Source organism: Opisthocomus hoazin, chromosome 14, assembly GCF_030867145.1.
Source record: "Opisthocomus hoazin isolate bOpiHoa1 chromosome 14, bOpiHoa1.hap1, whole genome shotgun sequence".
NCBI lineage: Eukaryota > Metazoa > Chordata > Aves > Opisthocomiformes > Opisthocomidae > Opisthocomus > Opisthocomus hoazin.
The window spans coordinates 17,606,562-17,631,123 of record NC_134427.1 but is presented as its reverse complement, the minus strand read 5'-3'; the positions used below and the strand labels follow the sequence as shown (position 1 = coordinate 17,631,123).

Sequence of the window (24,562 nt, the reverse complement as noted above, 5' to 3'; positions counted from 1 at the left end):
ACCTGCACTTGGAAACCACCTTGAACTTTAGCTTTGTTTCAAGAAATCTGGAAACGTGAGATTCTGACCATTTAAGCCTTGCTGATACATGCATAAATCAACTGAGAACAAAAGCTTCTGCCACTTAAATTACCTGTACATACAATAAAAAAATTAAATGTTATCACTATACCAGAAGTTGATAAAGCAGGCATGTTTACGAAAAGCTAAATATTTAAATGATGCATTTACGCAAGTCAGTTTATAAACACAATTGTTTGCAGACTTCATCTCTAAGTCATGGGTGAGTGGCAGTGCTGCTAGTTCTTGTGTTTACTACGCAAGATACTCAGGACCTCAGCTCATGTTCCTGAGAGTTCCAGCTGCTTTCTTTAGGACCACGAGGGTAGCACACGACCTGTTTTAGGCTTCCAGAAATTATTTATCCAGGACTTTCCCACTCATACTCTGGACCCTGAATGTTCTGACTCAGTTTTAAAAGCTGATTTCACACAAAACAAGGTCAGATTCTGATGCTCTCTCATCCACAACTGGATTCACACTCGGTGTGAGTGAGGCTACCACGATACCCTACCACAACACCATTATATGTGGATGGCACAATGGATGCTACCACATCACCACCACACGAGCAGCGTCGGGGCTCTGTCATGGTCTTGCTCTGCTGTTCCTGCTTTTCTTCCTGAATGAGCTGACAGACCTCCTGATTCTCAGGGGCTCCATGACACAAGACACAAATTTGTTGCATACGTGCAGTTACTCCACTTGTTGGAAAATAATTGCTTACAGTAGCGTGTGTTCCAACAGCTTCAAGGGATGCTCAGGCATTTTCCCTGGGCATCTCAACACCAAACCAAACCCACTGTGTATACACAAAACTTGTAAAGAGGCACAAAGCTGCCTTACAGAACACCACCATGAACTCTATGCTGCTAGTCTTCAGCTGCATCTTAGCCTTGCCACTATGATACATCTCATGCTGGATGACTTTCAAAGTTGATTCGCTCCTCTTGTTCATAAGCTAGAAAAATGGTTTAAGTGATTACCAGGGGTAAGCTAAACAAATAGCAGCTAATGGAAAAGATCAGAAGCAAAATGCTTAAGGCTCTCAAGTCCACCTAAAAACCAGCCAATATCTATTCTCCCACACAGGGTCTCAATGTTTGTTTGGGGAAGGATTAGTAAAAGGGCTTTCTTCTGTATCTGTATACCACCGAGACCAAGATAAAAGGAGTCTGTATGAGACTTTGGAGGTTTCAGAGGAAATAAATGGAGAGTGATTATCAAAAGCTAGATATAACTGGTCAGGCTCAGATTATTCCCGAATACATTTAGTCAGTAAAGTCAAGCAGTAAAGCAATCCCAGAATATTTCAGTTAAGGTTCTGGCATGTTTCCTGAATAGAGCCTCAGTTCATACATTATGCTGCTGAAAGCAATGAAGCAATGCACCCTAAATAAGAATGTCAAGATTTGCCTCTTTGTCAAGATAAATTACATATATTTCATACAAACATTGCTAAGTAGTATCTATGATTTTCCATTCTACATAAATACAAATCCTAGGCATCATAAGATGGTAAAAATCACTCGTTCCCCAAAGACTGACTGTGAAAGAAACAGATCATTTTCTTATTGCACTTAACTATATGAAGTACAATTATTCTTTTAAATCTAAATAATAGATTTTCTACCGTAAGGGTCTTTGCATTGTGTGTGCTCTCTGTTGTACCAGAGCTTGAAAACTTTAACCTACACCACATTCTTTCAAGCAAAGCCATGCAAAAGATGCAACATTTTGTGGCCATGCTGCAAGTTGCCTTTTGCTAAGATAATGACTTAGAAGAAAATATCTGGACGGCAGTTACTGGGGCACACGATTACTCAAACATACGGAGCTGCGATGCCTGTTCCTGTGATATGGAGTCTGAGCCCCAGCTCGGGAGGTCTTGCCAAGAACTTCTTCCCCGCTGTGCATTTCCCAGCATATAAAGAAGTGGGAAAGGAGAATGAGACAGCTCATCTACATAGCTGCCTAAAGGACAGCAATTGATACCGTCTACATGTCATCCCCATGACCCTGGGCTGCCGTCCAAAACACTCCTGCAAAAGAGCCAAAAGACTCAGAAGAATCCAGGTTTGCAGTAACTGTTCCTCGTTTTGTCACCTTTGCTGTTTTATAGGCTTCCAAACAGGCTTTGTATATTCCACTGTTCTTCACCACAAACTGATATTTACAGAAGATAATGTCAAGAATTCAAATGCTTTTGTACTTTCGAATCTGTAAGCAAAATACATTGCATCAACCTTCTAGAGGTGCAACTGAGAAGAATTAAACAGGCATAAATGTACTAGCAAACAAGAATTATAACTTTAAAATGGCACTAGCCCATGTTTAATTCTGAGAAAACTGTGAACTAGCCTTAAATCCTTTTTCCTTCATGCAATGGATTCAGACCAGTGCTTCAGCTAGTGGAACAACTCCCCTGCTCTGAAGAATAAACATGTTAATGAACAGCTCAGCTATTGACTCTTTTGACATTCGACTGTTCAGCAGGTGCTGAATTCAGGGTTTACTAATGCTGGTGTAGCTGCTACCACCAGTGTCATTTTTCCCCTTCACTGAAGAATGATCTTTGCAAATGAAGATGGAAGTTTCTGACATGCAGAAAGACGACACCAAGTTTAACACAAGAGCTATACGGAAGGAGGAGTTCTTTTGCACCTGTCTGCTGATGGAAGCTGCTTATAAACAGGAGTCATTCTGTGTCAGATTACATTTTCCACTACTGTTTTCAGCAGAGACTCAGCCCACCAGAACCTGACGTTCCAAAATCCCTAGCAATTCATCAGGTACTAAAGCAGAGTCTTTTTAGATTCCACAGAAATTAATCGTACCCCAGATATTTTGAAAAAAATGTTACGTTCTACATATCACTAATTTTCAGTGAAATTCTTATTTCATAAAAAAAAAAATCCATCAATTTAATTTTGAGGAAGATATAATGAGCCTGGTTCTACATACCGCTTCTTTTATCAACCCCAATCTCTCATTCTCCAGGGAAAGCAGCACAGAAGTGTCTTGTCCTTTGATAGCAATAGATAACTAACCTCATTTTGTAAAAGCAGAACTAAACAGAAGAGTTATTCTTTGTCTTCAGCAGAAGCAGTGAATCAGACCTCTTTGCCTTGCACTGAACCCAATTGCAATTTGATGCCTTGTGCATAATCATCAAGAAGCTTACAGTTGTACCTCTTTTTTTTTAACCTGGCATTTCTTTATGCAACAGGGTACCAGAAAGTTTTATATTTAAGAGGAATAGGACAAGTCATATTTTCTGAAGCTGTATTTTCAGGCCTTCTGCATCCTTACCCATCCGTTACATTCAGGGCAAATTTTTGTGTTTCTGTGGCAGAAGGATTAAAGATGTAACTGCTTTTAAAGCAGATATTTTCAGCTCTTCTCAACCACATAACCTAGGGTTTTAGATGAACACTTCTGTGCCTCAGCCTTCATCTAGCCAGTGTTTACCAATTAAAAAAAAAATTAGGCAACAATAACCCTATCTACCACAGCTCCCCCCCCCTCCTTGATTTTAGGTATCACTAGATACCTACTGACAGATTAAGTCAACACCAAATGACAGAAGAATTTCAGATTTGGAAAGGTATTTGGTTACAGTGCCATAAAGACTGTGATCTATCTGTACCTCTGCCTAGACTGAGCACCCATTGTGTAGGTAGGCATTACATAAAGTTACTTTCCGGTCCTTTGATGACTCCTGTGATCTGAAGGAAGAGGAAGAAGACTTGATGCACATCACAGAAATCACTTGGTGTGATTTTGTTTAAATAATGTGCATGACAGAAATCAATGTCTTTGTACACAGTAGGTACGACAAATCAAAGTAACTTAAGACAAAATGCCTGTGTTGTACTGACAGATGGAAAGTGAACAATCTGTACAGTGTTTCTCTGGCAAAAATAAACTGAAATGTTACTTAAGAAACATTATGGAAATTTAAATAAACAAAAGCTTCGGCATTACAATCTACCTTACCATTTTTATAATAAATGAGAAGTGCTTCACACCTTCACACAACTTTTAGATGACTATGAAAACTACAAGCTTACCTCTCCACAAATTCATACTAGTGTTACTCCAGTTCACTGACTCAGAAGAATAATATCTGATTTACAGCAAAGTAAAGCAAGAGGTGAAACAGACCTCAAGACTGGAAATAAACCTGAGGTTTTTGACAAACCATAATCCTCAGCATGAGATGCAAAAGGTGACTTTCCTGACAAGTGCTACAAAATTCTTAATAGCTTTCTGTATGCAACCCCATCTCATTTCATCCTGACATAATCTTAATTAGCCTTAGCTCTACTGCAGAGAAGCCTACTGAGGCAGTTAGCACCATATAATTAATCAGATATTTTGCACACATCACAGCAACCAACAGTGTCAACTTATTGATGTGAGTTAACACAAACAGAAATCAACCCTGCCTCTCCCTTTCACATGAACTACAAGCATGTGGCATGAAATAAACATGTGACTATCTCTTCTCTACACTGCTTAATGTCCTTTGTTCCCTTAGCAGCCATTTCCTAATGCATCATTACTCTCTGCAAAGTATAATTTATTTTTTCTGCTGGTACTAGGATAAGAACATGCAATTTGATATTTCTCTTAAATTTCAGTTTCTTCACAGAAGAAGTCCAGCAACTGAAATAAGCAATGATAAGACATAATTCTTACTGCTGGAATTCATAAATCTCACATTTTATTTTTCTTTGTGGTGCTTTAGCACTTTTTAAGAAACTGAATATTGTACCTGCGCATAAATATACATTTGAGAGCATAATCTGCAACGTTCAGTCATCTCATAGCAACAGAAAATAATGTACTTACAAATATAAACACATACAACACACACACTAACACACTGGATTAAAAGCTTCACCACCTATCTATGTAATTGTAGATCTTAACTTATTCTGTTGTTTGAGATTTATCTTTTGTCTTCATTGCAGGAGCCAAACATCACAGTATTCTACATAATGTCACCGAGGGGGAAACCATATGATTACACAATTTGATAGCAATGAAGAAAAAAAGCCACTGCTTAAGAAAAACAATTTTATAAAGCTGATTCGCTGTTCTCCTAAGCTTAAACTGAAACAGTTCAATAAGCAGTATAAAACCACAAGAAGGTTCCTTCAGCCTTGCATGGCATCTGTAATATGCTATGGTATTTATTAATAGTAAACTCAATGTTTAATACATGGCAGTGTTTTGCTTCAGCAGAACACTGTAAAACTACTTGCAAGAACAATTTAGTCCATAACTAACATTCAACGTATGAAAGAGTAGCTTAATGTTTTGTGATTTCTCAGTTCTCAGAACAAACCAGTGAGATAATAATCTTCATAGAAAGGCAGTATTTAAATGACAGTGTATTTCAGGAACTGACAGTAAACTGCTTAACACTTTCTCTCTACAGTGTTTGTGCCCCAAAGCAGTTAAGTATGTAAGATAGGAATTATTAAAAATTGTGACAGCTCTAGCATTTCCATTTCCAATGGTATCTCAGCACAAGAACATATACAGCCTATTCACCACCCGACACAAGCAGTCATTCACCATTATTATCGTTCAACCTCTTGGGATGTTTTTTTGTATTTGAGGGCCTATCACAAGAAATTAGGCAGCCTACCGGACTGGGCAAATGTTTCAGGTGCTGTCATCCACGCTTGCTGCTCATCGAACAAAGGAATCTAATGTCTGTTTCTTAGGACCTAATTGCCCTGCCTCTCCCTCCTATATCAATCTTCTTAATTTATTTTAATTGTGGAAGAATACAGCAATAACAACGCTGATAAGACTGCTACCAAGTTTGTTTTACTCTAACTAAACCAGCAGTAACTGATGATAATTAACTGTTCATTTTTGCTCCTGTTTTAGCAGACGGCAAATATGTTATCAAACAAAAGCAATATACGTGTACAGGAAGGAAAGATAAGATGTGGTAAGTTTATCCCAAACAACTCAAAGCCCATCACAAGCTACCTATAATGCCATGATGCCTCTTACATCCTGACAGGCACAACTGTCCTTCATCTTCCAACCCTGACCTACATTTTGTAATCCCACAGTCTCCTGTGCTGTCAACTAATTCAAATTTTGCACTCTGACACTTACTCTGAATGTCTGACATAACATACGGCTAGCGTAACATGCATGCGAGCCACAGCAGGTTCGCAACATGATTTTGATTAGTAATTGTGAGATTGTGAGTAGGATGTGAATGGGAAGCCAAGAGAAGAGGTAGAAGACAGCAGAGGTAAAGTCAGATTCCTGGGGCTAATTTTGCCAGCAAGAGCTGTGCTTTAACCTGTGATTAAAATCTTAGCAGAAACAAGGCAAAATAAAGGCTAGACACAACCTAAACTGTTCCAAAGGAATTAGGCATCATAATAAGCTCATGATTAGACCGTGTCTACCTAAATACTGTATACACCGAGAACTGTAGAAAAATGCAAGTCTGAGTCTACAAGTCTTCCCTCATGCCTTCTGTTATTATCGCAGTTAGTCTGACAGTTCTATCATCTAGACAAGTCCTAGTGAAACTCCTGCTGCTTTGGATGATTTTTCCAGTCTGAAGTGTGAAATTTCTTATTAGGCATGATCTTGGATGACTGATGCATCTCCTTCCAAAGCAAACTTTATTAGACTTAATCATGATACGTTTCATTAGTCCTGGAACTTATGACATTTTCCTTTATCACATGCTGTAAGCTTATCACATTTGGTCACATCAAACCTTTCTCACTCAAGACAACTGGCATATTCACAGGAGTTTTTATTTAATAGTGGACTAAACCAGAAATAGCGATGTTTGGGTAGTGGTTTTAAAAGATTTAAAAACTAATGGCGTTCTTAACTCCTTCATACTTTCCTACTTGATCTCACAGCTAGCGTTTTTCAATGCTAGAAATATTTCACACCCCCCCCCAATCACTCAGAAAACTCTGAACTCTTGACATTCACCTAAAATCAGACTAAAAATTACTGTCTTTCAACATACAGCATGTCCTTAGTTGGGTGATGCTATTAGTCTTCAGTGTGAAAAGCACAGCCACCAAAGCCTTGGTCTTCACCAACACGCATCAGCCTAAGGTATCAGAACTTTTGTCATGGGAGCCAGGAATGGAATCTACGCTTCTTTGGCTCTATCCAGACCCCTCTGATTGGAAGAAGTTCTTGGGAGTTGTTAATCATAAAGCTTGTGAGAAGGGCAGTGGTGTATCTATCTGATGCAAAAAACGCTACCCAGGTGAAACTGTAACCAAGAAAAATCTGTACACTCTGAGCAGGTGGCAAATGCTGCTCCACAGAAATATGCAAGAGTGCTCACAGAAAATGGTTTCTGATGCTTAGATCTCTTTTTGATAGGATTTGCCACCTTTAGTGCTTTTTAGTAGTTAATAATTGGCTTAAGTGTGGAAACACTGGTTTTAATATGTTTTCTTTTAGTAAAACATTTCTCTGGTCATTCTTGTCATGTATCTAAATGCATCTCTGCATATCCATGTGACATACCTAGAGCATCTTTTCTCCAGCAGAGCCCTAAAGCATCTTATGCATCATATTCTTAGACAGTCACTGATGCCCAGACATTTTGAGAGTATATTTTAGCATGGATTGTCTTTGTCCAGTGACAGGAGAAATGTGCATTTATGTAAAGTGGTGTGGGATTTGCAATGTCACGCACAGCGGAAGCTCTTGCTTAACAGCCTACTTCATAGTGCCGACTTTATTTATTTTGCTGGGACTCAAAAACCCTGGCAAGTGTTGAGTCTGAAGTTCCATGGAAACCAGGTATTCCAAATTGAATGCTTACACTGCTAACACTATCCTCCAGAGAATCTCTTTACAAATGATCAGTAATACGAAGACGCCTTCTCTTCATTTATTCATTCATTTTAGTTTCTTCAGAGTAAACTTGTTTTCCAGCACCATTAGAATGTGCTACCCGCATCCAGAAGAAAATTGGGATGGGCTACACATACTGATTCTGGTAATACTTATAGAAAGTAATGAAAGAGATAAATCACTTAAAATTATGGTGCTTACCCCGTTCTGTGTCATAGAGGTACACAAACTTTTCCCACTTATAATGAGCCAAGAGACTCAAGATGGCTCCTTTTAATGCTGGCCGCATCTGGATGACAAACTGCACATCTGCATCTGTTGGGAAGCTGGGTGTGACGAAGGACGTGTGAAGGGCTCCACAAAATGACGTCAGTGTGTTCATTGACATCTGGTCATAGAATCCAAAGATGGCATAAACTCCTCTGGAAAACTGCGAACAGACTAACAAAGGCAGACAGGGGTGTTAAAATCTGGCATACAATGAACGCAAACAAACGTTCAGGTGTACTTGAACTTCTAAGCAATCCTGAAATTATTCTGTATGATGCAGCAGATGGAATGAATTCATGAGATAATATATACTAATTTCAATGTAGCTGTCAGTTGTACAAACTTTGTCACAATTAAACTCGCCTGAGCACATTTTTGACCGCGATTTGTCCTGCTGTATTATTACAATCCACTAACCTCTCCATATTCTTTAAAAACAAACATGGGATTACATTGCTTGTCTGTAAAATACCTTCCTCCCTTGAGTAGTACCTTGAGAGCTCTGTTAGCAGCTACGTACAAAATGTCAGGTCGGCCTAAAAGTCAAAATGTTAAGATGTGATTTTCCCTGCTATCCCACCTTGCTGCAGACCTGATTCAAAGAAATGTGGATGTTTTATTCCTTTGTAGCCCACAGCTCTGGAATCTCTGTATGAAATCTGGGTGTGGTCTTATTCAGTGAGAAATTATGGTGGTTTCTTAAATGAGTGTTAAAATCTTTCAGAAACAATTTGGAAAGTGTACGGCTCATTAACGACAACACAAAACAAGGAACATATGTTGTTGCTTCATGGGACAAAAGTTGATATCCCTTAATCTGGAGGCTTTTAGTCATTAACCATTCTGGTGTCCTGAGGAATACACCTAGTACCAGAAAATAATCAAAATGCAGTCAAAGGTGTTTTGTTTCACACGTACTTCTCTGGGGAAACACTTCATTTCCCATACTTTGTAGAGATTGAACAATGACCATTCTGGACAAAAATGAAAGTATTTCAGTTTAGAAACATGGTCAACTTCATGGGAGTTGCAGTAAAAATAGTTTCTTTGTTGTTCAACTCTGTAGGAACAGAGCAAATCTCCTGTGACCCTAAGCAGTTTCAAGGGAGGGAAACTGCATCAGAGATAGCGAGGGAGCCCGATATGTCAGATGCTGGGGCTCTGGTCCATAATAATGATTGTACAACTGAAATACACCACAGCACAGCAGCACTTCTAAATCAAAACATTCACGGATTGAGATGAGCGAGTCCCATTTGTAATGAAAGTAAGTTTCCCAGAAAAATGTTCATTTGAGATTAACAGTTTTGCTTGTCAAGAATTGGATTTAACAACAATTTTCAACCAGCCCCATTAACCACTTTTGCCAAAAAGCTGCACATTTAACTTTGCAAAAAGCAAGGGGAAGTAATTACCGTTAAAGAAGACATGACTTCTACACGGAAATATACAGCATCGTTACTTCCGAAAGTACCATCATGAAACATTTCCTGCCATAAACGCTACCATTCAGAATCACTAAAGCCTGTTAAAGTAATTTTAAAAAGGATTCTCCACAATATCAGCTCATTGACACAGCATCATGGATAACACCTCAAATAGGTAGTCAGGCGTGAAAATTTGATTTTCTTCCTGGAGATCCAGATTCAAAAATAGAAATGCTATTAAGGAATTTCTTTAAGTGTTTAAGCCACTATAACAGGACATGATCAGCCGTGGATACCAGCAGTAAAAAGCTGGTGTAGACAGAAGAGAGACATGCATGAGGCACAGAAAGGGAATAAGTAGTGATTTCTGAAAGAAAAGTTTGTGGAAGTTCTCAATCACTGCAAAGAAAAGATATAAAGGAAGTTACAATACAGCAAGAATTTAGTCCCAGAGGCATGGCTGAGGAATTAAATACACTGTTTCAAAAGGCATTTTGTTAAACTATATAGCAGCAGGATATAAAGTAGAAAAGCTACCATAAAAATTATCTGCTGAAGTAACAAATAAAAGGAACTAACTTACAGGTGAAAAACAGGGAACAATAAAGACTGCATTAGGAAGTCTGGCAGTCTCCAAATCATTTCAATGGCATGTAAGCCCTCTAATTCCATGAGAATAATCACTGAAGTGGGGCTAGCAGAGCTGGGTGTCCTCACATACACTGAGTCCGTACCTCAAAGATCAGGCTGCTTTTACATATTTATTAGTGGCCTAGTTTACTAGTTTTTTATGTAGATTCTGTACTGCAGAGAAAGCAGAGAAGAGCAAGTATTCCAGGAAACATCCCTTCTTGCAATACAAACAAAACATATCCTCAAATACCTCCCGACCCTAAAAACCCAGAGTATTTCAAATGACCGGAGGCGGGTTCACCCATTATTTCTTATCAGGTATAAGGCTCAAAAATACTTTTGAACTGCAACTCCACTGAAATCTCTCAGATTTACAGGGACGCAGTATCTGGAAAAAGAGTCACAAGGGGGCTCAGAAAGCCTACCATGCTAAGTGTAGGACTATAACGAAGAGTACAGATATAAGAATAAGGATACAGTCGTACTAAGACTGCTAGTTCCTACATCCCAGAGTCAGCGGACAGAACGGGCAGTGTGAATGGTAACTGAGAGCTGCTGGCTCCAGCACGGACCAGTTGCCCTGCATTGTACTGGGAACCAGCTGAGAACTGGTCCAGCGTGTGTTCTGTCTTGTTCTTAGAGATACGGCACCTAGGCACTGCCGTGAACAGTTTGAAAACAGCTCAAGGTGTCCTTTAGACAAAATTGTCTTGCATGGCTATTTTTAAATGCTGAATTAAGGTGTATCTATTTTCATTGTGCCCATTTATGCAAAGAGCCCATTCTTAGTTTGTGAGTAATCTGAGAAAAAAAATCAGAGTCTGTGAACAACCTGACTGTAAGCAGGACCTTCTCCAAACAATACCTAATGAGAAAAAAAATCAGAGTCTGTGAACAACCTGACTGTAAGCAGGACCTTCTCCAAACAATACCTAACAGCCAACATGGAGTTGCTGCTTGCATGGAGCACCCCAGCCCAGGTGAGAGCTTCTGCTTTGGCCTTTCAGATATCTGCAACATTTTTCCTAAAAATTCTGGAGGATCACCAACAAGATCTTCTAACAAGTGTACCCCCTGCCCAGTCATGTTTCCCCTGATTTAGGTTTGTATTAACTGCAGATCTTTAACATTTAATACTTTTACAGGTTGTCTTCTACTAGTTCTGAAAAATGTCCATCTCTTCAGCTCCTCTGCTTTTTTCTTATAGCTTACTTTTCTTGACTATCTATGCACTGTAGGCTGCCAGTTCCATTTTATTGGTCCATTTAAAATGCAAACAAACCTTTGTTTTTATAAGGAGAAGCTAAAAGGCCAATTATCTTGGTCCTCAATGTTCATGTGCATTTTTGAACTCACAATTTTGTTACAATTTTGTAGCATTAGGTCTTCTGTTTAGTTTGTGACTTAACCTCCTATGTGATCAGATGAACCTACTGAACATCCATGAACTCGCAGCCATATTGTAGTTTTCCAAAAACATGTAAAAACATCCATTTTAATTACATTACTGCCCTAACATCACTGAGACATAAGCAGAATTTTAAAAAGGCTAACTAAACATTAGTTTTAAGCTCTTTCTACAACTACCTTTTATTGACAGTCAGAACAATCCTCATGTTCGAGTAAGATTTTTGGTACTTTTCCTTAATTAATCACAATTGATTTATGTTTGGTTTTCCCTACTTGAAAAATGCAGATGGTCAAACACATACTTTGGCTGTTAAAGCAGAGACTTGGACAAATCCTGATGCAGCCTCATTCCTCAATTACAAAAAAAAAAAAAATTTTTTTTTTCTGAGTTATGCCTTTATGAAACTGCTCTTAATTATAGTAATTAATACTGTGGATGTACATCTGATTCCAAGCACAGCACATAATCAAGTTGCTTTATAACCTCACGTGAAAAAGTTGCAACCTCCCCAAACAAGGCACAGAGGTCCTGAGCACCAGTTAGCCAACAGGAGAACATAAGACGTTCTTTTGGCATTAGGTGCAAGGTGAGTATTTATTAACAGAGTCTTAACTCTGGGCTTGTTCTCACAGTAAGTTAGCTGTCGCATGCCATCATTTTCAGGAGAGGAAGAGATGGTATGACAGAAGCCCATGAACTCTCAAGCATGTCAAGAGAAGACAAGAACTTTCAGATCATGAGAGACTGAAGTATTTCCTGCCAAGGAATGAAAATGCTCAGAGCCACAGCGATCACACTGGTAAGCAGAATTTGCTTAAAAAAACCCCCAAAGAAACAAAAAATGGGGCAACCAAAAATCCCAAACAAACCATAATAAATAAAAATCTTTGTTTCTGTACCAAATAGCAGCTGAGCCATCCTAAACGTCAGAGTAACTCAAATGAACCCCAGCCTTCTGTTTTACTCACAGTCCCATCCTCCCTCCAGCCACTTCAGTCCCACCACAGAAACTCGCTAAGATTAACTCATCTCCAAAGATGCCCCATTTCACACAAGTTATTAGATGTTTTGTTTCTTTTTAAACTTTATTTTTTGCTTTCTAATGGTATTTAGTTCTTCTGCCTCTTAGTGGCTGTGAGTGTTCCTGACACAGCAAGGTTGTATAGGCTCTGATATTTCTTCTATTGCCTGAAAGCAAAAGTCAAAACTTCTCTGACGCCTTTCCCCCTCCCCCCCTTTTTTTTTTTACTTCCAGTTCTTACTATAAAACAACTAAAGCGTTACTAGGAACATTTACAAGTAGATTTGGATTTTACTTCTTTAAAGGAAAGATGTATAAAGCCAACGAAAGAAAGATGTTCATGGGTGGATCTTAATACACCATTTCCACTAGATGATACCACTAACGCCTGACTTGCCAAAGTTGGTGGGATGCACACACAGTGGACTTCTGCCCAGGGGTGTAACAGTCTGCTAATTCTGGAGTCGGGGGTTGGAGGTTACAATACCTCAGAGACTATTCCTTCCTCATTACTGTTTGTATGGACAAATAATTTCCCCTTTGTTCATATCAATTTCTTATAAAATAGGTCTGACGAGATGAACCTTTGTCAGAGGGGCACTGGGAGGCCTGCCTTACTGATAATCACACAGCTGTCTGGGATGAGAGGTGCTGCAGGAGCATGATCACAACTGACATCAGCGTGTGTTGCTCCTACCAGTTCTTCAGGGTTGTGTTCTGCGTTTCCCTCAGCTGTGAAATAATTTGATTGCCTCCACTCTCCTCTGCCAATTGTCTTGGATTCCAGACAATTCTCAATGCCAGCCTCTGCCAACAGACTAATGGGACTACTTTATAACGGAATAATATGCAGTGTATCTCAGAGCAGTTGCTATTTTCTATCTAAGGCTCCATCCTATAACTTTCTTGCTGTAATAATGCAAGGGTTATCATTAATGTCACTTCATACAGCAAGCATACAGGCTCTCAGAGAGACCGACAATGCCTCTACTGCTTTCTTTCCCTTTCGTTTTAATGTCCTGAATGAAAAGGCACACTCTCTCCACCTCAAGCCCCAAGGAGACGAGCACAGCAGTGCCCCTAGACACAGAATGAGCTACTTTCAGGGGGCTCCAGGCAATCAGACTTGAGAGCTTACTTTAAAGACTAAAATCATCATATTAAAAATTAAAAATGAGTGAACTGCACTTACCTATGGCCAATAAAACTGCTTTTACATTTAAATTTTTAAGACATTGAAATCTGTCAAGAAGAAAATATTCCACTGAGTTGTTTAAAATTCAGCTGAGAAGAAGCATTTCTGAAAACGTCCATTTCTGAAATAGTTAACAGTGAATATTCTTGGGGGTGGGAGGGAACTAAGGACGTTACAACTTGGAAATCGATACAAATGCTGCTGATATATTGCCTACAACATCACTTCTCATCCTATCTAACAAAGGATGTGTCCTTACAAACAAAAAAATCCCCTCAAAACAAACAAAATATCAACCCAAAACCTCACAGCAGAGCACAAAAAAAAAAAGACTGACTCTTGTTACTTCATTCATGGCAACAGTTTTCTTAGTGATATAACTGCAGTGTGTTTTGTCTAGTTATTTTTATAAGAACTACTCAGCTTGCGTTGTTCTACCTAGAGCCTTCTTCAAACACATACACTTCCTTCAGTTTGCATTTCTTTTCAGAAAAGACAGTAAAATAAAAACAGGACATTCATGCACTGGGAGGGGGGTATTACTAAATTGCAAAAGAAAGACACAAGGATTAATTCATTCGTATTTTACAAATCATTTACTGGAGAGCAATCCAAATCAAATGTCCAGATCCAGGCATCCCCAAAGACACTCTGATTAAGATCTCATTCAAGATTACTTTTGTCACCCTACCACAACTCCATTACACATTATTAAATGAGTCTTTATTTCTCATCCACCTTTAGGATGACTTTGGAACCCTGATCACTATCACAGCTCCCAGGTGCTGGGTGCTGTACACACACATTACCACAACCCTGCTTTCCTTCAGTATGCCAAATTATTTACGGCATACAGGATTCGACTCATTAAACTTTACACATTTTGGCCTTTATATACTACTACAGTCAAATAAAACCCTAACAACGTACATGAATTTGCTGTGTGCTGGATCTTCTCTTCACACAAACATTTGTGTGAATTTTATGAGCGTATGAAAAATGCCAGCTTGCAACAATAAAAATAGGCCACTCGGGCTGTAACAGTGCTAGAAGGAACACCGGCAGCACGAAGTCTCAGGCACACTGTGATGCCAACAGGCGCCTGTCGAGCCCGCAATGGCTGCTCATGAGAAAGAAGTGCATATCTGAAGTCAGATCCTTTTAGCCAGAAAGGCTGACAAGAGGCACAGTTTCAGCAAAGGAAGCTGAAGTTGATGTACTTTGTCCTTTAGTGTAACTCTACTCAGATAAAGGTAAACCAGGACCAAAACTCTCTGCCCCCACACTGCCAGTGTGATATATATGCAAATAAAAGCTTTGGTATTTAAAAAAAACTAGCTAATATACTTAAAATGTCAATAAGAAGGACATCCTTGAGCACCAAACTGTAAGACAGGCAGGAAGTCAAGCTGAATGTGACCCTGATTGTCCCGAGAAGGCTGTGCTTCGCTTTCTGAAAGGTGTTCTTCAGCTAGCTAGAGAACGTACTGCAGGTGGCTGGGGCAGCTTGGAACAGGCTGTGCTACTTGTGCTGCTATTACCCACTGGCTTACTGTTTAGTTGCCACGCTGCTTCCAAAGCTAAGATTGTCTAGAGCCTCAGCTACCTCTATCTTCAGCTTAGTGTCCACAAACCTAAAAAAACCCCCTGAGTTGACAGAACCTTGATGAAACTCTGGCACAAAATGAGTATCTTGACTATCTTGTCCTGCAAACATACAAAATTATAATGCATGTTTCACTTTTCATTAAAAAAGAAAAACAAACAAAATCAGTTGCCAAATCCCTGTATTTACAACACATTTCTGACGGTGGAAGAAACTCAGGAGTCAATCCACCCAGTGTCCTGGAAAAGTGTTGGCCTCTTATCAGCAGTTACAATCTATTGGAGTTGAGGGACACAAAATAGGGGTTTAAAGTTTAAAATGGATTAAAGGAGAGGAGATATATATGTGCCGTACAAGTCAACTGATTTTTTTGGAGGATGATTTAAAAAATATGTTAGGTATTTGAGGACTATACTTAAGTATGTGCTGATCAGAATACAACATTATCTTGCTTGTGTCTTTACAAGATGGAGTTTAAACTCCCAGATCAGGCACCACAAATTACAGCCAAGTTTTCTATATTTAAACCCACCCTGGCAATCCATGATCTACTGTTAACCACTTTCCATCCTGATCCCACCACCTCCACAAGCTGCTCACAAGAGAGAAATCCTTTCAGTTTTAACGGGAAGACACCAAATACATAGCAGGCAGTTTAAAACAGAAAGCTTTTAGAAAGAAGACTTTGTAACACCTGCAGAACTCAGATTTAAATCCTGTGGATTTGTGTTATTTGTGAGTTCTTTCGCTTACTGCCTGTGCTGGTCCTGACACCAAAGCAGATACTTGTAGGAGGAGCAGCGAGAGGCTTCTCTTTGTAGACAGTTACAGCTCACTGCGGGAGAGAAACAGAAAGGTGTTGGTATCTGCCTTCTGTGCTTTGACGAAGAGATGCTTCTGCTCAGTTTCTCCAGGATAACCAATGCTTTGCCAACAGCAGCGGTATGTGCACTGCCAACACTCTGCTCCCGACGGCAGCTCCACGATCCCGGATCGCTCAGAGCTCAGACACTGGCCTCAAGTTTAGCGAGTGTTAGAGACTTAACATGTGGATGTAAAGCAGTTCACTAAGCTTCTGCCCTTTCAGAAAAGGCTTAGTCTATCCTCTACACACAACCACACGCTCCTTTCTCCTTCAAGTGTCGAAGATGAGCTAACACTTGTGTGAGGGAGCCAGGGGAGCTGGCAACGTTTTCCCAGGAGAGTCCAAATACATTCACAGCAAACAATTCTCATTTGTGTTCTTCACATCCAAGACTCCAACTCCCGTTTCATGACTCATCTCTGCAGAAACACGGACAGTGCAACACAAATTTGTTACATGCACTTAAGTAACTGGTTTCCATTTGTTGCACCATTTGAAATGCCTTGTGTTTTAATCTAGTATGTTATGCCAGCATGTTGTGATCACTTTGGATTGTAACCCTATCTCTTGTCTTCTGAAGGAATTTTTGTAAAAATGTTGGTCAGAGGAAAAAATATGAAAAATCTTATTCTTTCAAAAGTTGTTCAGTTACAAAACACAAGGTTATTCAGTTACAAAACACAAGGAAATTTAGCAGCCATTTACTTACAGGCAGCCAATATACTCTACTAATATGCATATTCTAATAAACACATAGTAACATTTGATAGTTCAACATAAAATATAGACTGTTTTTATTATTTTATTCAAAGTAATAAGAGTTCCACACGACATTAAGCACTCTAACTTGGAACAAAGAGACATGCTCAAGAAAGTGTTTTTAATGTGAATTTGACAATATGTGGTAGACCAGGGAGTATCTGAGTAGCTATCATTATTTTCTTCAGAGATAATCTCACGTATTTCATCAATGCTTTAAACAACAGGCTAAGAGAAAAGCAAGCATTTTCCGGCATGAAGAAGAAAAAACAAGTAAGTCACACCCATCACAGAACAGCAGCCTTTCGCAGCCTAGGAAGTTAGGCAGAACACAGGGAGCTGGATCAAAGCGCAGCAGTTAGAGGCAACGCTGCGCCTCAGAGCTGTGAATCAGCAGCAGCTATCTCCAGCACTCCGATACTCTGACGGGATTTCTTATTTCATTGGAACATCCCAGTATGGAGGAAGTAAAAAGGCGGAGGCATGTTATTAAATGTATGCTTGTTCAGCAGATCCTTCCCTAAGTGATTTCAGAAGTTGACTTCATTCTGGGCCACCGCGGTGAGAGGCAATAAATCAAAACAAGGCTCTGGCAATGTGATGAAAGATGAGATGAGTCTGTTGAGGTGGTGCCATTTATTGGCCTCTGGGGATATATTACAGCAGATGAGACAGAAGAGGCAAAATGACAAACACACCTGGAATCACTGAACTGGGTAAAATTCACCATGAGGTAATGGCCAGGATTAAGGTTGTCCAAGGAAAAAGTGGATGTGATCACCAAAGCAGCAGCTGTGCAAGTGGCCCCCAGCTCCACAGGATTTCCAGCTGGCTCCATGCATACAAAGCATGGTGCTGGCTGACGGACAGCCCAGTTTACCCAAAGCAACGGTCCCTAACACTTTTCTGGAAGCTCTGCCATAGTATTGCAGCAACCACTGTCACTGCGAGTACATCTTGGACCAGTGGACTGGATTTCCCATTTCCATATCTCCTCCCCCTGCATACTCAAGGTTTATGGGGCTATGCCATGCTCACCCACTCCTCCTGTCCCATTGCTGTCAGCTTACCAGTCTGAGAGACTTCAGATCAGTTAATGCAAAGGAGGAAACGGAATGGCTGTGAAAACCTGGTTTCAGCAGCCAGGGAAATCATGTGAAGATGCTCATTAGGGGTCCAATCAAGTATCCACCAAAGTCGTTGGAGAAGCTCCCATGGACTTGAGCTGGACTAGAACCAAGAGGCCTATTCAGTACATTGAAAGAGCAAACTGCAGAACTGCAAAACCAAAATCCACCTGCCCTTACGAAAACAAAAGCACCCCTTGCATCTAGTTTTAGTCTTGGTATCGTTTCTATGTGCCTTACAGTCCAAGGACCCAGGGAACTACAGGCCAGTCAGCCTCACCTCCATCCCGGGAAAGGTGATGGAGCAGCTTATCCTGGAGGCCATCATGAAGCAAGTGGAAGAAAAGAAGGTTATCAGGACTAGTCAGCATGGATTCACCAAGGGGAAATCATGCCTGACCAATCTGATAGCTTTCTACGATGACATGACTGGCTGGGTAGACGAAGGGAGAGCCGTGGATGTTATCTACCTTGACTTCAGCAAGGCTTTCGACACAGTCTCCCATGATATCCTCCTAGGGAAGCTGAGGAAGTGTGGGCTGGATGAGTGGTCGGTGAAGTGGATAGAGAACTGGCTGAATGGCAGAACTCAGAGGGTTGGCATCAGTGGCGCTGAGTCTAGTTGGAGGCCGGTGACAAGTGGTGACCCTCAGGGGTCAGTACTGGGCCCAGCCTTGTTTAACTTCTTCATCAACGACCTGGATGAAGAGCTAGAATGTACCCTCAGCAAGTTTGCTGATGACACCAAACTGGGAGGTGTGGTAGATACACCAGAAGGCTGTGCTGCCATTCAGCGTGACCTGGACAGGCTGGAAAGCTGGGCAGAGAGGAACCTGATGAGGTTCAACAAGGGCAAGTGCAGGGTCCTGCACCTGGGGAGGAACAACCTCATGCACCAGTACAGGCTTGGGGTGGACCTGCTGGAGAGCAGCTCTGCGGAGAGGGACCTGGGTGTCCTGGTGGACGACAGGTTAACCATGAGCCAGCAGTGTGCCCTGGCTGCCAAGAAAGCCAATGGGATCCTGGGGTGCATCAAGAAGAGTGTGGCCAGCAGGACGAGGGAGGTTCTCCTTCCCCTCTACACTGCCCTGGTGAGGCCTCATCTGGAGTACTGTGTCCAGTTCTGGGCTCCTCAGTTCAAGAAAGATGAAGAGCTACTGGAGAGAGTCCAGCGGAGGGCTACAAGGATGGTGAGGGGACTGGAGCATCTCCCCTACGAGGAGAGGTTGAGGGAACTGGGCTTGTTCAGCCTGAAGAAGAGAAGGCTGCGAGGGGACCTTATAAATGCCTACAAATATCTGAAGGGTGGGTGTCAGGAGGATGGGGCCAAGCTCTTTTCAGCGGTGCCCAGTGACAGGACAAGGGGCAATGGGCACAAACTGAGGCACAGGAAGTTCCATCTGAACATGAGGAAGAACTTCTTCCCTCTGAGGGTGACGGAGCACTGGAACAGGCTGCCCAGGGAGGTTGTGGAGTCTCCTTCTCTGGAGATATTCAAGACCCGCCTCGACAAGATCCTGTGCAGCCTACTGTAGGTGACCCTGCTTCGGCAGGGGGTTTGGACTAGATGACCCACAGAGGTCCCTTCCAACCCCTACTATTCTGTGATTCTGTGATTCTTGCTACCAGCCTCCTGGACCTCCACAATCACATCTGACAGTAATTCACAGACCAATACCCTCCGCTAAGCCAGAGCCTTATTTACAGGGAACAAGAAGAATATTATTCTGTATAAATTATGCATAATCACTATTTATCAAGCTGGGTTAATTGGCACATAACAAAAGAGTTGTCTGGTGCACAGCTGAATAATGTGGAAGCCAAAATTGATAGAAATGGTACAGCAAAAGCCTGACTGTGAAAGAAAGTCATATTGCTACATGTTATTTCTTAACCGACTGCGGCCCTTTCAGAGGAGGAGGGGGCAGACAAGTGAGACAGGCCTAGCTTGAAATTATTTGTTAATCTCAGAGGGTTGGAGAGATTGTTGTAGCTTTAAATACTGGTTCAAAGCCTGCTCTCAGCCAGCTGTACAGTGAAATGTTAACCTGGTGCAAATCCGTTGCTTTTCTGTGCTCTGGGAGACCCTGCTGCATTCCTAGGCAGAGAACAACCTCATTAATCATCAGCAACAGGGTGAGATTGTGGCCCGCAGAGCTACGTGTGATGGTGATAGAGAAGAGGGACTCTTCTCAGCTCTACTCTGTCAAGAGAAGATATAAGTGCCTCACACCAAAGCCAGACTAACAGCCTTTTGGTTCTACTCAAGAGGTCCTAGAAGCCCTGATCAGAAAGAGTGTCATGAGACAGCGACAGTACCGGGGCAACACGGGGCAGCACTTGAACTTCTCTAGAATCGCACACACTTGAAGAACCACTGCCTGGTCAACCTTATTCTACATGCACAGAATTGCTTCACTGACAAGGTTTTACTAAATGTCCTAGATCCCAAAGCTGCGTGCACAAATCTAAGCACATGCCCAGGTGCTTTGATGAACACACACAGACTGAAGTGTGTGCACAAGACACTGAACCAGAGCTGAAGGCCAAATTACCAAGAGGGTCACTCCGGTGGGAGGTCCCCCTTTGGTGAGGCACTATAGTCCAGCTGTACGAGGGGTATTCAGATGATTTGGTCTCATTTACACCACGGCACTTCCACACTTCCCTGGTCTCCTCTACTGACACCTACTTAAATCCCTCCTAGCAGGAAAACACCCGCAAATCGACGACTTCAAAGCACAGCCCTTTCTCCTCTCTCTCTCAATCTCTCTCTCTCTCAAACTTGCTAGTAGAGTTAACAGAAAATGAGAAGACTCCTGTAACTTCCACTGCTATGAGTTCGAAGCTCTTTTATTCACAACGACCATCCAGGCCAGAGAGTACTGTGGCGATCTCATCATGTCTGTGGTCTCATCAGCATAAACACACATGAATGCGGAACCGCAGATTAAAAATTAAAAGTTTTGGATTATGTTATCTCCATTATAGCCTCTCCATATTGGAAACATGGTTAACAAACATCAGCTTTCCTCTGAAAACATTCTGACATTTACCAAAGCTACCAAGCTACACACATTGCTCACACCACGCTTATAATCAGTGGCTACAATCCATGCTTTGCATCCAGATCCTCCTACCCAAGAGGCTCCTAAGCCTGAATTCTTGGTGCCCTTTGTTTGAAAAGTCTAAAATGGCTCATGGATAAGAAGTCTCATGTGCAAAAGCATCTTCATTAGCCCCCCCTTTTTTTTATCTTTACTGCAAAAAACATGGGAAGTCACTGACAGTTCTTTTGGTTGAAAAAGTGGAATTTGATAAGTGAGACTGTGTGTGCTGCGTATCACATACAAAGGTTAGTATTAGTGAAGCCATGAATATTTGTTGTTTCATATGTATAGCTAACCAGCCCACTGACTGCAAACTTCTTTATATTTTCACATTATGAGTTTCTGGATTTAATAATTTGTACTGTATTTCAAACATAGGCCTGTTTTTATGTAGTGTTTCTTCGCATGTAAATAAAATACATATTTAAGCAACTTTGTTGCTATTGAAATAAATACTTTTTCAACCTACTCTTTATTCCTCTGTATCAGGCCTACTTTCCAACTCCTTCCTTAGCCTCTTTAGTTCACAGACATGCTCCATCCTCAGAGATGTATTAGCATCCTTAATCCAAATCCCTCTGTAATAGCAGCATTTGTTAGAAGTATCTGAAAAATTCTCCTCCTTGGCTTTTCTCAAGAATCACTAAATTTGCTAACACCTTGTTTGTACACACCAACAGATTCCAAGCATCCTGCAAAACCACTGTGTGAACTTAGGAGGGAGAGGAAAACTGAGGCAGGGGGAAGTACAAAACAACAAAGGAACCACAACGCTATCCAAGTCTTTTCTGGTCTTGGGAACAAAAACTTTAATCCTTACGGCAGAAAATAAGTATGAATTTCTAAGGAGCAGCTCCCTGTGGATCCTTCCCTCATAAGCCACTTTAGTGAACCTTCCACAGCTCTCAGTCAGTCCTCGCCGCACCACAAGGAATTAGCCCATTTAGGGGGTGTTGTTCAGCCAAGGATCTCGCTGACAGATGACAAACTGGGGAGAAATCCTGCCAGCTCTGGATGACTCGACTGGGCTCTGTAGGTAGGGAAGCCCTTGTGCACAGCAGACACAGATGTAACCATGGGAGGAACTGTTTCATGAACTCAATGAACTCGATTAATTTTTCAGCTCCCTTTGAAAGAAGCTTTAAAAAAAAAATCAGCCTGCTGTGCACATCAGAATAGAAACTGGTATGTGACTCCAGTTAGAAACTGTAAATAACACCTTACTTTAAACTAAATGTACCTATGTCCTACCAAATATAAATGTATTTGATTTCTGCTTTACTAATTTCTTACAAATCAATTCACAGTTTTTCCAGGTTTTATCGATTAATGTCTCTGAGTTTTAACTTGCAAATGTCAATGCCAATTTCAGTTTCAAGTGGGTTTTTTTTTTTTTTTTGCTAAAACCATTGTAGTAGTCACCAAGAGAAGCATTCACGTCATTCAGCTAGAAGCAGCTCATCACAAACTTCGGTTCCAAAACAGGAAATCTCTCTCTCCACACAGGCACACATATATATATATATATCTTATGGAATTCCATACTGCCTATCAAAATAGCAGACAACAGAAAGGCCTACGATAATGTGCCTTTGTATTTGTTTAGACTAACACATCATACGGAGCTAATGCTAGGCTATTATTACTGAACTTTCCTAGTTTGATTTTCAAGCAGACTCCCTGACAGTGTCAAACTTTGAAAAGTGGCCCATCAACAGATTATTTTGGGGCGTGAAAATTTTGTAGGCCTTCGAATAGATTTATCTGGTGAACTCAAGTAGTAAAGCTTTTCAGATAGATTAATGGACTAAGTGAAGTGTCTCTCCAGACTATAAGAGAAGGCCTAAGAGACTTCATTTTACTAGAAATGTCAGTTATAGGCACAGCAGACTTTGCGCTCTGATTTTCTCTGTATATCTTCCACTTACGTGACCCAGTCCGAGGCCCTTCTTCCCACTGGCAATGTTCTCAGTGAGATAATACCTTTCTACAACAAAAATAGCATAGAAACTTGAATAAGAAAAATGAATTTGATAACAATAGAATGACTTTCTCATAATTAATTAATAAATTGAAGACTCGAAGATTTAAAACCTCCAGTAGAGCTGCATAAAAAGGACTGATGAATTCATGAGCTCTTCCAAGCTTCCCAAAGAAGCCCAGACAATATTTCTTACCTTCTGTTCTACAGAGATCACCTATAAAAGAAAAACAGGCATTCAGGTCCCTCTATTATGCCATTCTTTGCCTCTGGGGCTAAATTCCTTGTTGAATCTGCATAAAGTAAATGCGAAACATTTAAAAAGATTCTGAGTTGTTTCTAATCTTTCTCATTAGAGCAATACACTTGTAACACCCTTTCTGGTTAGGAGCATGTTTGTGAACCCTGAAGTTACTGTATGGACACATAGCAAGCTATCGATCTTTACAGTTTTGTACTAAGCCAAGAAAAGTCTGCAAAAACATGCCAGAAATGCAAACGCCATTAGGCTGTCACCAGCGTTAGTTAAGCACTATCAGTCCAATATTTCCAGAAGTCTTAAGACCTACAGAAACCCCACCAAACCAACCAAATGATGAACTCCACAAACTGAAAATTCCCAGATTATTTTGTAACCATCAAAATAATGTAAAAACAAACAAAAACACCTCTTCCTGGCTCTCCATTTTTCCATAGCTTAGTGCAACTATTTGTTCCATCCTCAGCTGGATACAAAGTCAGTTTTTAAAGATAATTTTCAAGGCAGTTTCAGGCCCTGCACTCAGCCCAGCTCTCTCAAAAATGTTTATGGATTTAGCAGCATACTTTTATATACAACTGTTCCTCTTTTTCTTGTTACCTTATAAAAAATGAAGACAGAAAGCGATGGAACTAACTAACACAGGGATGCTATACTGCAACAAGTCAGAAATTGCTGCATCTTGAAAAAACAAATGAGAAAAATGTTTTTCCCTCTGGTTTATTCTAGTAACATTCATGTTGGTGCTATAAATAAGGACAGCAGGAAAGACAATTTTATCCCAAGTATATGTAATCCATAAATTCACAGTGTCTCTTTAAGCACAGAACCTCTGGGATTTTTTTTTCTGTTTTAATCTACGTTTGATAAAAACCTTTCATCTCACCAAATTTTCAGGTTTTACACGGATTCAGATGGTGGCCAGCTGATAGGAGCCTCCCCTGTACTCTGGAGGAA

General features: G+C 40.7%; 1 protein-coding gene across 3 annotated transcripts in view; it reads right to left on the bottom strand.

Annotated features, from left to right (window-relative positions):
• GRIA3 (glutamate ionotropic receptor AMPA type subunit 3) overlaps positions 1-24,562 on the bottom strand; it is a 155,824-nt gene that overhangs the window by 111,550 nt on the left and 19,712 nt on the right. For all 3 annotated transcript variants that reach the window (XM_075435790.1, XM_075435789.1, XM_075435788.1), the window contains exon 3: positions 8,143-8,382. In XM_075435790.1, the coding sequence (XP_075291905.1) occupies positions 8,143-8,382 (240 nt within the window). The remainder of the gene's footprint in view (positions 1-8,142; positions 8,383-24,562) is intronic.